At 45.1% G+C, this 12,563-nt stretch overlaps 1 protein-coding gene across 10 annotated transcripts in view; it reads right to left on the bottom strand.

The window, feature by feature from the left end:
• Window positions 1-12,563, bottom strand: part of KIF13A (kinesin family member 13A) — a 202,790-nt gene that overhangs the window by 15,458 nt on the left and 174,769 nt on the right. For 8 of the 10 annotated variants that reach the window (XM_027525256.1, XM_027525247.1, XM_027525249.1 and 5 more), the window contains 9 exons: window positions 12,286-12,324; window positions 10,600-10,699; window positions 8,906-9,032; window positions 7,533-7,588; window positions 5,818-5,942; window positions 5,379-5,555; window positions 3,349-3,441; window positions 3,051-3,203; window positions 1,660-1,737 (listed from right to left, as the gene is read on the bottom strand). In XM_027525256.1, the coding sequence (XP_027381057.1) occupies window positions 1,660-1,737; window positions 3,051-3,203; window positions 3,349-3,441; window positions 5,379-5,555; window positions 5,818-5,942; window positions 7,533-7,588; window positions 8,906-9,032; window positions 10,600-10,699; window positions 12,286-12,324 (948 nt within the window). The remainder of the gene's footprint in view (window positions 1-1,659; window positions 1,738-3,050; window positions 3,204-3,348; window positions 3,442-5,378; window positions 5,556-5,817; window positions 5,943-7,532; window positions 7,589-8,905; window positions 9,033-10,599; window positions 10,700-12,285; window positions 12,325-12,563) is intronic. The other 2 variants (XM_027525248.1, XM_027525255.1) reach the window with 1 other exon arrangement.

Raw genomic sequence — 12,563 nt, 5'->3', positions numbered from 1 at the left:
ACAGGAAAATTAGGGCTAAAGATGGAGAAGGAAATGGCAACCCACTCCAGTGTTCTTGCCTAGAGAATCCCATGGACAGAGGAGCCTGGTGGGCTGCTGTCCATAGGGTTGCACAGAGTCGGACATGACTGAAGTGACTTAGCATCCATGCATGCGTTGGAGAAGGAAATGGCAACCCAATCTAATATTCTTGCATGGAGAACCCCAGGAACAGAGGAGTCAGGTGGGCTGCTGTCTATGGGGTCGCACAGAGTCGGACATGACTGAAGCTACTTAGCAGAAGCAGCAGGGCTAAGGAACTCCTTCTTTAACTGCATCCCTCAAGTACTGGTATATGTATCATTGGTTTTTTTTTTATCATTCAGTTCTAAATACATCCTAATTTCCATTATGATCTCTTCTTTGATGCCTAAATTAATTAGAAACTGTGTCCCCCCCACCCCTGCAATTTGTAACTTTATGAGTCTCATCATTAAAAGAACTGAAATGTGGTCAGAAAAAGTGATCTGTTTGAAAGTGACTATAGGGATTTGCTTTTCGGACTACTGTAAGGCAAGTTTCATGAATGTTCACCAAGGGGACTTCCCTGGAGGTCCAGTGGTTAAGACTCCACGCTGCCAATGCAAGGGCACAGGTTCAATCACTCATCAAGAAACTAAGATCCTACACGTCACGCAGGATCAAAAAATATTAAATAAATGTTCATCGTGTTTGTAACCATTATCTGGCAATTCTTGAGAATGGGAAAGCAAATCAGTTTTCCTTGAGAGGATCTGTCTTTCACTCTCTGCTGCTTCGAGAAGGAGGCTACTTTGAAGTGGTCCACGCACTCCTCTGTCCTTTCTTCCTACGACGGTGCCACCTTCCACTAGACACAGTGTCTGTCAACTGGGTTTCCTCGCTGAAATGATTTGTTGAGGAAGGTCATCAACATGAACAGCAGGCACCACGGGAGGGTCTACATGGAGGTGCCTGGCGCCCTATCACACCGACAGTGAGATCCCTGGGGCAGCTAGAAGCAGGTACAGGAACAGTGGAGAGCAGTACTCAGAAGCGCTGGCACGGGACCTCTGACCCCACCATCTTTAAACCAACATTTAGTGCACATCCCAAGAAACTTCTTCCAAGGACATGCACTCTATGTGGAGAAATTTGCAAGATTCCACTAAAAGCTTGGGGCTTCCCTGGTGGTTCAGATGGTAAAGAATCTGCCTGAAATGTGGAAAAGCCAGGTTGGATCCCTGGCTTGGGAAGATCCCCTGCAGGAGGGAATGGCAATCCACTCCAGTATTCTTGCCTAGAGAATTCCCATGGACAGAGGAGCCTGGTGGGCTACAGTCCATGGGGTCACAGAAGAGTCGGATACAACTGAGCAACTAACGCAGACACATACACACCACACTCTAAAAGCTCAGTCCTGTTACCTGTAATAGCTTTTGGGCAACATACACACATACGAAGCTCAGTCCTGTTACTTGTAATGGCCCTCTGGTGGGCATCTCCAGAACAGAAGAACAGGCTTGGCACCCTGGGAGGCCCACACCTGAGCCAAATGTAAATCTCCCTGCCGACACACCCTGACCTGGTTCCCCTGACACGCCACACCCCAAACCCTGAGATGAGTCACTGGGACGACAGCCCCGCCACGGGTGAGCTCACATTGTGAACGTTGGGCGTGCTGAGGCTTCGCCGTAGGTGCCGAGCTTTGGTGGAAAGTGCTTCTTTGACCGTCACCGCCTGCAAATTTGAAAATGACATTGATTTTTCTTCCTCCCATGACAAAAGGAATATATGTTTATTGTGAAAGATTTCAAAAGTATAGAAATAAATGTCATTTCAAGCCTATATTACCAGCCCTACCCACCCTGTATTTACAAAACTGGAATCTTATTGTTTTCACTAATTTTTTTTTTTTTTGCTTAATTTATGAAAAATATTTTTCATAAATAAAACCAGGAAGACTGATGAACTAAAGGTATTTTATGTTGTAGCTTTACATATAGGTGCGTAGAGGAAACACGGATGAAATACCACTAACTATATATGTTACTTGTGAAACTACAATCAACTTTCATGCTGCTTGTGTTTCACTCTGCCACAGTTTGGGTGGGACTTCCACTAAAGGAAGATTTTTCTGAGAGATGCCAATCTTGATCCTCTTTTTGCTCAAAGCACCCTTTTCATAACTTCTACTGCCTCTATCGGGTGACACCTCCTCTGGAGTTTCATGACCTAGTGGATTATTTTCACCTGGCAATATCTTGCCACAGAGGTTAACCTTGGTCCAAACACTAGGGAGAGAGAGAGAATGTGGTTAAGGATGTGGACTTCAGAGTCAAGCGTCCTGGGTTTATATCTGACTTTGTACCGATTCTTAGCTGGGTGCCCTTGGGCGAGGTGGCTCACAGCTGTCAGCCTCAATTTTCTCATTTACAAATGGAAATGATGACAGCATTTACCTTGCAGGGTTACTTATTTATTTTTAGAATTTCTTTATGGTACAGTCACATAATATACAACATACTACCTTACCCATATTTAACTGCACAGTTCAGCGGCACAAAGGACATTCCCATTGCTGTGCAACTCCCCCCATCATCCATCTTGAAGATGAAATAATGGGGCTTCCCTAGGAGGGTTCAGTAAAATGCACTCGTCTGAATTTGTGTCACTCTTTTGTCAAAGTAACTATTTTGTCTAATGAGATGGCTACTCAAGTCTTCCTTCTCTCATGGGTTGAGAGAGAAGGTGTGTTGGTAAGTAAGTTCATCTTTATCCATTTGGGGTGAAGGCTGGTGATCTGTCAGATGGTACAGAATCTGCCTGCAATACAGGAGACCAGGGTTCGATCCCTGGGTTGGGAAGGTCCCCTGGAGGAGGGCATGGCAACCCACTCCAGTATTCTTGTCTGGAGAATCCCACGGACAGAGGAGCCTGGTGGGCTACAGTCCACGGGGTTGCAAAGAGTTGGACAGGACTGAGCAACTAGCACCATCAGTTTTCACTTGCTGGTGATCTCACCCTCCCGTCCAGACCCTGCAGTTACTTGCCTGCCGGAGTCGTTCCAGGCTCAGAATGTTCTCCACCTGCAGCACGCCCCGCGTGTACTTCTCGATGTACGTCTCCCCATCCGACGTGCCTTCATTCTCACTCCTTGCAGCCATGAGAGCCAGCGTCTCCCGGTCCTCAATCTCCTCTGTTGCCTAAGGAGACAAGCAGACACTTACTGTTAGGTGAACAATATTTCTCTCAAAACTGTGGCGAGAAAATGGTTTAAAAGTTTTGAGACCTAACTCCTTCTCCAATACTCAGATTCTGACATTTCAAAAAAGTAATATGTGCTTTTACCTTTGGTATGTTGGATACTATTTCATAGGTTACACCACAGGAATAAAATATATTCTTCAGTGATATTCTCCTCTTCAAACTCTGGGTGAAACTCTGGTAGAAAAGGAAAGTTGAATTAAGCAATGTGGAAAATACAAGCTATTTAGTATTATATAAATTACATAAAAAAACCAATGACTATATTTTTGATACATATACACTACACAATAAAACAGAAGAACACTGAATGGAAAAATCTTTGTCCTCAATCCTGAAGGACAGTAACATCCAGCTATTAAATCTGGGGATTAGATGACAGAATCTGCAGTCCAGCCAGGGCTTTCTGTGGTTGCTTCTCTTTACCGTGTGTGTATTTAGTCGCTCAGTTGTGTCCGACTCTTTGCGACCCCATGGACTTTAGCCCGCCAGGCTCTTCTGTCTATGGGATTCTCTAGGCAAGAATACTGAAGTGGGTTACCAATTCCTACTCCAGGGGATCTTCCCCACCCAGGGATGGACCCCAGGTCTTTTGTGTCTCCTATACTGGCAGGCCAATTCTTTACCACTGAGCCACCTGGGAAGCCCAGGTTATACATTAACATACTATACATCATCATGATATATAATTAACATTGCCTATCAACAAATTTTACCACTGTTTAAAAAAAAACCTGAAAGTGATTTTTACGCTGTACATTTTCTTCAAGAAAAGAGATTCCTAGCTTTTACTCCAGGGGAAAAAGTCCAGGGGAAAAAGTACATTTGGAAAAGTTTCTTAGGAGAAATCTGGGATTCACTGCTTCTCTTTCCCATCCCATCTGCTATCTTTCTTCTTGATGCTGTCAGGGTTTAATCAGTCCATCCTGGCAGCATCAGAAGTCAGCTCAGAGCATCTGTTCTGCTGACAGTGCCTCTGAGATGAGATCCAGGGAGGCGTTAGGAGACGGACTTGCATGCAGCCTGCCTTTGTCCTGGTTTTGTCATTAACCTGCTTAAGCCAGGCACTTAACCTTTTTCAAACAGAGAAATATCATAAGTTCACTGCCTCCTAGGATTATGGGTCTCAAACTGGTCAAGGTGGAAGAGTTCTTTGCTGGATGGCATTTAGTTCTGCTATCCTCAGACCCTGTCATCTTAGATAAATGAGAATCAGATTATAACCTGGTAGCGACTTGCACGGCCACTGAATTAACACCCCAAACACCACTTTGTGATAGCAAGGAGCAAGAAACTTAGTGCTCATACAAAGGTGGCGCTAGTGGTAAAGTGAAGTGACAGTCGCTCCGTCGTGTCCGACTCTTTGTGACCCCATGGACTATACAGTCCATGGAATTCTCCAGCTCAGAATACTGGAGTAGGTAGCCTTTCCCTTCTCCAGGGGATCTTCCCAACCCAGGGATCAAACCCAGGTCTCCCACATTGCAGGCGGATTCTTTACCAGCTGAGCCAACAGGGAATCTCAAGAATACTGGAGCGTAGCCTTTCCCTTCTCCAGCAGATCTTCCCGACCCAGGAATCGAACCAGGGCCTCCTGCACTGCAGGCGGATTCTTTACCAGCTGAGCCAACAGGGAATCTCAAGAATACTGGAGCGTAGCCTTTCCCTTCTCCAGCAGATCTTCCCAACCCAGAAATCCAACCAGGGCCTCCTGCACTGCAGGCGGATTCTTTACCAGCTGAACTACCAGGGAGCTGTCAGTAAAGAATCTGCCTGCAATGCAGGAGACGTAAGAGATGCTGCTCCATCCCTGGGCCAGGAAGATCCCCTGGAAGAGGAAATGGCAACCCCCTCCAGTAATTCTTGCCTGGAAAATCCCATGGGCAGAGGAGCCTGGCAGGCTACAGTCTGTAGGGTCACTAAGAGTCAGACACGACTGAGCGACTTCACTTTCACGCATTGGAGAAGGAAATGGCAACCCGCTCCAGTGTTCTTGCCTGGAGAATCCCATGGGCAGGGGAGCCTGGCGGGCTACAGTCCATGGGCTTGCAGAGTTGGACACGATTGAGCGACTAAACAACAACACGCAACGGCAGAATCAGGCCCTGTGATACCTGTTTGTTGTAAATGTTGGCTGCAATCCGTTTTCGTAAGACCAGCTCCATAGCGGCCGGGTGGCTGAGCTGGACTGTGGTCTTCACTATCAGGTAGATCCTCTCATTCTGCGGGGTGACCCTGTTCAAGTGAACGGAATCATGCACCGAGGAGTCCCAGGAGGCTGTGGCTGAAACCTAGGGACCCAGGAAGGAGGGGGACATGGAAATAAAACAGCTCAGCTGTAGCAGTTTTACATCTTGAGCTAGAAAACCACACACAACTCTATTGAATCACAGATGCTTTCCCTCACCTTTTGGATAACACATATATTCTATTTTTTAAAGTTCCCCGTCCACTTCTCCAAAAGCCCAGACCACAGCAGCTTAATGGGCAGACAGGCCCACAGGCATGTGCATTAATCTGAAGCCCTTTAAGAGACTCTTTAAGGCCCATTACCTCCTCGTCACTGTGCTTTATGATGGGCAGGTAGAAAAACTGGCTGCCGTGCTCCTTGGGGAGGATAGAGTTCACGCCTGATGCGTGGGGGCCCACGAGCTGCTCATTGGCACTGAGGTCATCCGCTGACGAAGTCCAGGGAACAGATACAAAAGTGGGGGAAAGATCAGATTTCTTTTAAGCAAGCACCCCAAAATTTTAAATATGCTTTTTACTGATGAAGTTTATAGGTAATGCTATTTATTTTTTTCATCCCTTATTCTGCAGTTAAAACAGTGATTCCAGTGCCCACAACAGTTTCTATCTTTTACAGAAATAACTGTGGGAGCCAAAAGGGTGTCTTTGAGACTCTTCTATAAAATGGACTGAATATATACCATATGTAGTCCCGGAAACAAACATTTTTACTACGTAAACATACCTTACAATTGTACTGCTTTCTGATGTCAATTCCTCTCATAACCTAGTGTTAAGTTTATGGTCCTACTTATGTAATTTACACTAAATTAGAGATTTGTTGGAGAAGGAAATGGCAACCCACTCCAGTACTCTTGCCTGGAAAATCCCATGGATGGAGGAGCCTGGTAGGCTGCAGTCCATGGGGTTGCTAAGAGTTGGACACGACTGACCAACTTCACTTTGACTTTTCACTTTCATGCATTGGAGGGGGAAATGGCAACCCACTCCAGTGTTCTTGCCTGGAGAATCCTAGGGACGGGGGAGCCTGGTGGGCTGCCGTCTATGGGGTCACACAGAGTCAGACACGACTGAAGCGACTTAGCAGCATCAGCAGCAGAGATTTGTTTGGTTAAATTACCAACTTAGCAATAAAGTTCTATGCATTTGGGAGAACTTTGACGGCCATCCTCTCCAATGCCCTACCCAGTGTAGGATTCACTCTTTACAGATCTCTGGATACAGTTATTCAGCCTTTCCTTGTATAATGGGGAACCTCCAGTAATGGGGAACTCACTGCTTCGTGAAGTAACAGTCTACTTCTAGGCTTTTAAAAAAATTGCCCGCATTTTTTTTAAAAGAGACAAAGCCAACCTCCCACGTCTTCATCGGTTACTGGTCTTCCCTCCAGAAGAGAGGTTCTTAGGCTGTGCTTTGAGAATCCCAAGGGCCCTGCAGAAGGGCCTGCCTATCCCTAAACTCAGCAGCTCCACTCTCATATTCCACACGTGGGGTTCCATTCACGAGTTCATATTGAAAATAGATTTTGCAGCTAAAACACATTGAAAACACTTGTCCCAGGTTCACCCAGGTTCAATCTAGATGCTATAATAACGGACAGCCCTTCATGTAGGGTTACAAATCATCACGGTCTAGGAACACCACCATTGGCGGTGGGGAGCAAAGGGAACCAGTCAGAAATGCAGATTCCAGAGCACCGGCAACATAGAAGGATTCAGAACTGTAAGGGTGATGACTTTCTCATGTAATTTCCATGTCTGTTACTGTTTCCCAGCAATAACTCAACTGCAGTTTTTGTATGCAGCTCTCAATCTCTCGAGTGTTCTTTTTCGAAGAATACATTTCTACATCTGTCTTTCAGTGATTCTATATGTCATGGTTTTATACATTTGGTTGTTACCTCGATAAGGCATGTGAGTGATCAGACAAGTCATTTAAGGGCTAAAGTGCTGTGGGTTTGACTAGATTGCAAACCTCATTCAGGGTGACAAGCCTCGGAACAATAGGTGTCTACTTACCGTTCAAATCAAGGAAGAGAACCGGTATGTGGGTTTCCATTCCAGGTGGTGGGATCCTAAATTTAATAACAATATTTCATCATAACAAAATATGGGTTTTGCCCCTTGTTAAATAACTAAACATCACAGAGGCAGGGAAGCAGAAGAGAATCATTGTGGAGACAGATACAGCTCTTACAAATGAAACCTTCTCACAATTCTTATCATCCTTATTTAACACAAATCATGGGATTTGTGTGATTTCTATAGAGAACTACCAGTTATATGAATTACATGTAATTAATTGAAACAAAGATTATTTTGTCTTTCTGAGAATAATTCTAGTGATGGAAAGAAGAGAAGTCACTATTTTGGAGGTGGTACAGAAAGCTGGATTGATTTGCCTAGCTTCTTTTGAGCATCAGGACTGATAGAAAATCAGTGCTTAAGTGTTGACTCTATGCTAGTGACCAAACTAAATAGGCATGAAGACAAAAAAGAAGACATTTCTGCCCTTTTCAAGTATGCTCAAGAAGCACCCTTCTTTTAAGTCAAGATATGAGAATTTCTTGACTGCAGTCGTGAAATTACAAGGCACTTGCTCCTTGGAAGAAAAGCTAAGACAAACCTAGACAGTGTATTAAAAAGCAGAGACACTACTTTGTTGACAAAGGTCCATCTAATCAAAGCTATGGTTGTTCTAGTAATCATGTACGGATATGAGAGCTGGACCATAAAGAAGGCTGAGTGCTGAAGAACTGATGCTTTTGAACTGTGGTGTTGGAGAAGACTCTTGAGAGTCCCTTGGACTACAAGGAGATCCAACCAGTCTATCCTAAAGGAAATCAGTCCCAAATATTCATTGGAAGGACTGATGCTTAAGCTGAAGCTCCAATACTTTGGCCACCTAGTGTGAAGAACTGACTCATTAGAAAAGACCCTGCTGATGGGAAAGATTGAAGGAGGAGGAGAAGGGGATGACAGAGGCTGAGATTGGATAGCATCACCAACTCAATGGACATGAGTTTGAGCAAGCTCCAGGAGATGGTGAAGGACAGGGAAGCCTGGTGTGCTGCAGTCCATAGGGTCACAAAGAGTCGGACATGACTGAGCGACTGAACAACAATGAGAATTTCTGGAGATCAGGAAGTTGTGTCCGAGGTGCTCATTCCGGGGAACCGAGGAGCATGGTATCTGATTCCTGGCCAGTGATAACTGATCTCTGGCTTCCTGAGAGAGGACAGTGGTTGCAGCAGGCAAGGACAAGAGGGACGGGAGCACTGGGGCTGGGCGGCCCTTCCCTGGGCAGCTTGTAGTACTTAACATTTTCTGTGACAATCTCAGCAGGTCACTCGCCTGACCTGCCCCAGGCCACCACAGGAGAGGGGTCTCACCAGTCGGCAGGCGCCCCGGGGATCCCGCTGCCCGGCGCAGGCACCAGCACAGCGTTCCTCTCCTCCGTCAGCCCCACCCACTGCTCCACCAGCCGGGCTTCCCGCTCCACGTCATCCTCCGTCTTCTCTGCGGGCAAAACAGGGGCATGAGCACCAAGGGGGAGGAGAGACGATTTCTAAATTTAAATCGGTTTGCACTGGGTGGTATCCAGGAGTGGCTTAACCATCCGTGATGTCCTCCCCCGCAAAAAAAAGGATCTGAGGCTCTGAAGTTTAAGCCTGAGCAGCTCATGGGGGCTAGAACACCGGACTAGCAGAGCCTAAGCTAGGAAGAATGGAAAGAGCAGTGGAACAGGAATGAGAAGACTCGGGTTTTTTTAAGAGTTCTGTCATTTGGGAAAGTTATTCCACAGATGGGTCTTCATTTCCTACTTTGTCAAATAGGGATCCTACAAGTCATGTAGATATCATGCACCTGTCAGAAGGATCCAGTGCAATAATGGAGAGGGCACTGCTTTACGAAACCACACGTCATTTTACAGAGGATTAAACATGGTCTCCTGCACTCTGCAAAATGAACTTATTCTCCTTCATACTTGTAATGCAAGGGATTTTATTTGATCTATTTTGCAATCCTCTTAGCCTAATTTAACTCTGGAGTGAGTTTGTTTTTTAAAGATATGTTGAAGTTCTAACTCCCAGCACTTTATCATTTTTTGAAAAAATTAATTTATCTATATTTGGCTGTGATGCGCCTTCATTGCTGTGCTCGGGCTTTCTCTAGTTGCAGTGCGCAGGCTTCTCATGCAGTGGCTTCTCTTGGTGCAGAGCATACGCTCTAGGGAGCTCGGGTTTCAGTCCTTGCAGCTCCTGGGCTTTAGGGCACAGACTCAGTAGCTGTGGTGCACAGGCTTAGCTGCTCCATGGTATGTGGGATCTTCCCAGGCCAGGGACTGAACTGGCATCCCCTGCATTGGTAGGCAGACTCTTAACCACTGGACCACCAGGGAAATCCAAAGTGGGCTTTCATTAGCAGGCTGAGCGCATACAAAAACTGACACCAAGCTGTTTTACGGAGAGATGATTTTCGCTGCGTTCTGTGTGAAGTGGACTCACATTCAAGGACATGTCCTTTGGTGGAGAATCAACCACACTGAGTGAAGCACACAATCTGGATGAGAAACTGGCGTTTTAAGAGCACATTTCTGCTCTAGAATCCGAATGGCTGTTGCCGTTGGAAGCAAATGGAATCCTGGAGGTTGGGTAGTGGTAAGCAGAGCTGCAGAGCTGACTTCTGGCTACCCTCAACAAGCTGAGCACATGGTTTCCGACCAGTGGTAGCCGAGGCCCACCTGCCACGTGTCGTGGGTTCAAAAGTGACCCTTTCACTGCAGTTCTAGGATCTGGGCCTGGAATACCTCATATGGACATGTTGATATTGATGGCATTTGCATTCATCAAAATGAAAACTGAATTTAACATTTAATGTCATAGTCCACTCAAGTAATGAAACTTACTACTTTCAAATTTAAGGCCTGTTTAAACCAACCTTGCACAACAACAATTCACTAATATCTATAATTGTAACAGGGTCAAAAATCTGAGATACTGTTGTGTAGCTAAGGGAGGAAAACAGCCTACCCCCACTATCCAACGGAAAGGCAACTCCCAGCCAAGAGTTACATCTCATGTACCTTTTTTGTTGCTGACTTTTTTAATCTGTTCGTCTAGGTATTCTCGCCGTTTAATGAGGGCATCCGACCACCTCTCTCTCACGCAGTTTAAGTCTTCTTCCTGGCATCAGGAAGGGAAAACATTTTCCTGTAAAGTGCACAGATAACTCTTTCTTTTTTTTTTAACAAAAGGTATTTCAATTGATTAGGAATCTTTTCATTAGGAAAGGCCATTAAACGTTGCCGTGTGATTAATATGCAAGAAAGCACAGAAGCCTTAGGAACCCTGCATGCTGATTGAGGATCCTGATTTTCAGAAAATCAGAGCCCCTGGACTTCCGAAAGGATAATTATACTTAAAAGCAAGAGAAGCTCCAACTATACCAGCTGTTATACAATATGTGCATCTATGTATTTAAGTTGTAGCTGTTTGTTTGAAGAGGTTTGTGATTCTAAGAGGAAGGGCACCAGAAACAGACCCCCAGTTTCAAAACAGCAAATGGAGAATCACATTTTCACCATTCATAGCTCAATGGCTTGGGTAACATGTATTTTCTGAAAGGCAGAGAATAGATCAGCGGAGAACCTCTCGCACTTGCTGCAAAGATCTTACCTCTAACTGCTACCATGAGGCTAACCAAAAATGCCCCATGCAAAAAGCCAACATGCAGTCAGCCATGCTGAGAAATCCCGGAAGCGGATGCTGGACCTGACTGTGAACCACGGGGCAGGAAGTGCACAGCCAGCCACGGGACGTTAGTTAATGGCGTTGCTAGATTCAAGGGGAGACTGGTATTTACCCTAAGATTTGTTTTTACTTGTTTGTTTTCTTTCTCAGTAAAGCTACGAGGCAGGAAAGACACCTACCAACCCTATTCAGAAGGCTTTGACTGCCTAATTCCAGTCTAACCCATAAGATGGTCCATTAAGAGCAGACACCTGAGGACTTCTGAGGTGTCCCCTATGACGGATCCACACTTTACTTAGAGGAAGGCACACCAGAAAACATGCTCTTGACATTTATGTAGAGAATCAGTACAGAGACTGGGAACCAACCCAGAAAGCTTCATCTTGGTTCGTCACCTTGACCATTACTGTAATCCCACATTCCACTGACTGCAGGATGGTCAGCGCTACTTCACCTGTGCACTTTTTCCTCTAGATTTCCAGAAAGATTTAAGGCTGAGAGGTAAGTTCTCCAGGTTATGAATAACTAAGTTTGGCTTTACAGAAAGAAGAAAACTGGCTAAACAAAACCATGTGCTTAAAATGTCTCCAGTTTTTCTGTCTGGCAAAAATCTTTAAAAATCAAATCGCATGTTAGAACAATGTAACTCGCTCGGATGTAAGGTGCTAACTGCAGGTTCACATAGGAAACACAGGTCTATTTAAAGATTATGGATGGATAACTACAGTTCTTAAGATCAATTTAATACAGAGATTGTGGTCTTGTTTAGAAAGGCTTTACAAGCTAGCAGTTCGAGATGGCATGGCAAAATGAACTATCTGCAGATACATTGTGAACTGATGGGGAAATCTGTAGAAACAGGACTGTGTCCCTGATTACGCTGAAAGCAAATCAAAAGCGAGTGAAAACGGCATATTCTTGCTCTATGGCCCTTCCTCCTCCCTGCCCTCGGCTTTGCGGATGCTGGCAATTAGCAGCAGCTGTGCCCCATGCCACAGGATTGACAGCAACAGTAATACCTGATAACTATCCATATCATCACCATCCTCATCATCTCTCTGGTAGGAAAAAAATAAACACAAAGGACATGCATTTTGGTTCTCAAACAGCACACAAGGAAAACAGGTCTCTAAGGTTAACACACACATTACAAAGGACAGCACACACGAACAGCATCGGCATAATAAACATTGAACTGAATCTCAAAAACTGGATTTCATTCACTTGCCTATAGTTAACTTAGCGAATTTAAGATTCTACTTTTTTTTCTTTCATCGAGAAAGCAGTCATTTAAAAA

This window comes from Bos indicus x Bos taurus, chromosome 23, assembly GCF_003369695.1.
Source record: "Bos indicus x Bos taurus breed Angus x Brahman F1 hybrid chromosome 23, Bos_hybrid_MaternalHap_v2.0, whole genome shotgun sequence".
In the NCBI taxonomy this organism is placed as follows: Eukaryota; Metazoa; Chordata; class Mammalia; order Artiodactyla; family Bovidae; genus Bos; species Bos indicus x Bos taurus.
The sequence above is the reverse complement of the archived record's forward strand: the minus strand, read 5'-3'. Positions and strand labels throughout refer to the sequence as shown.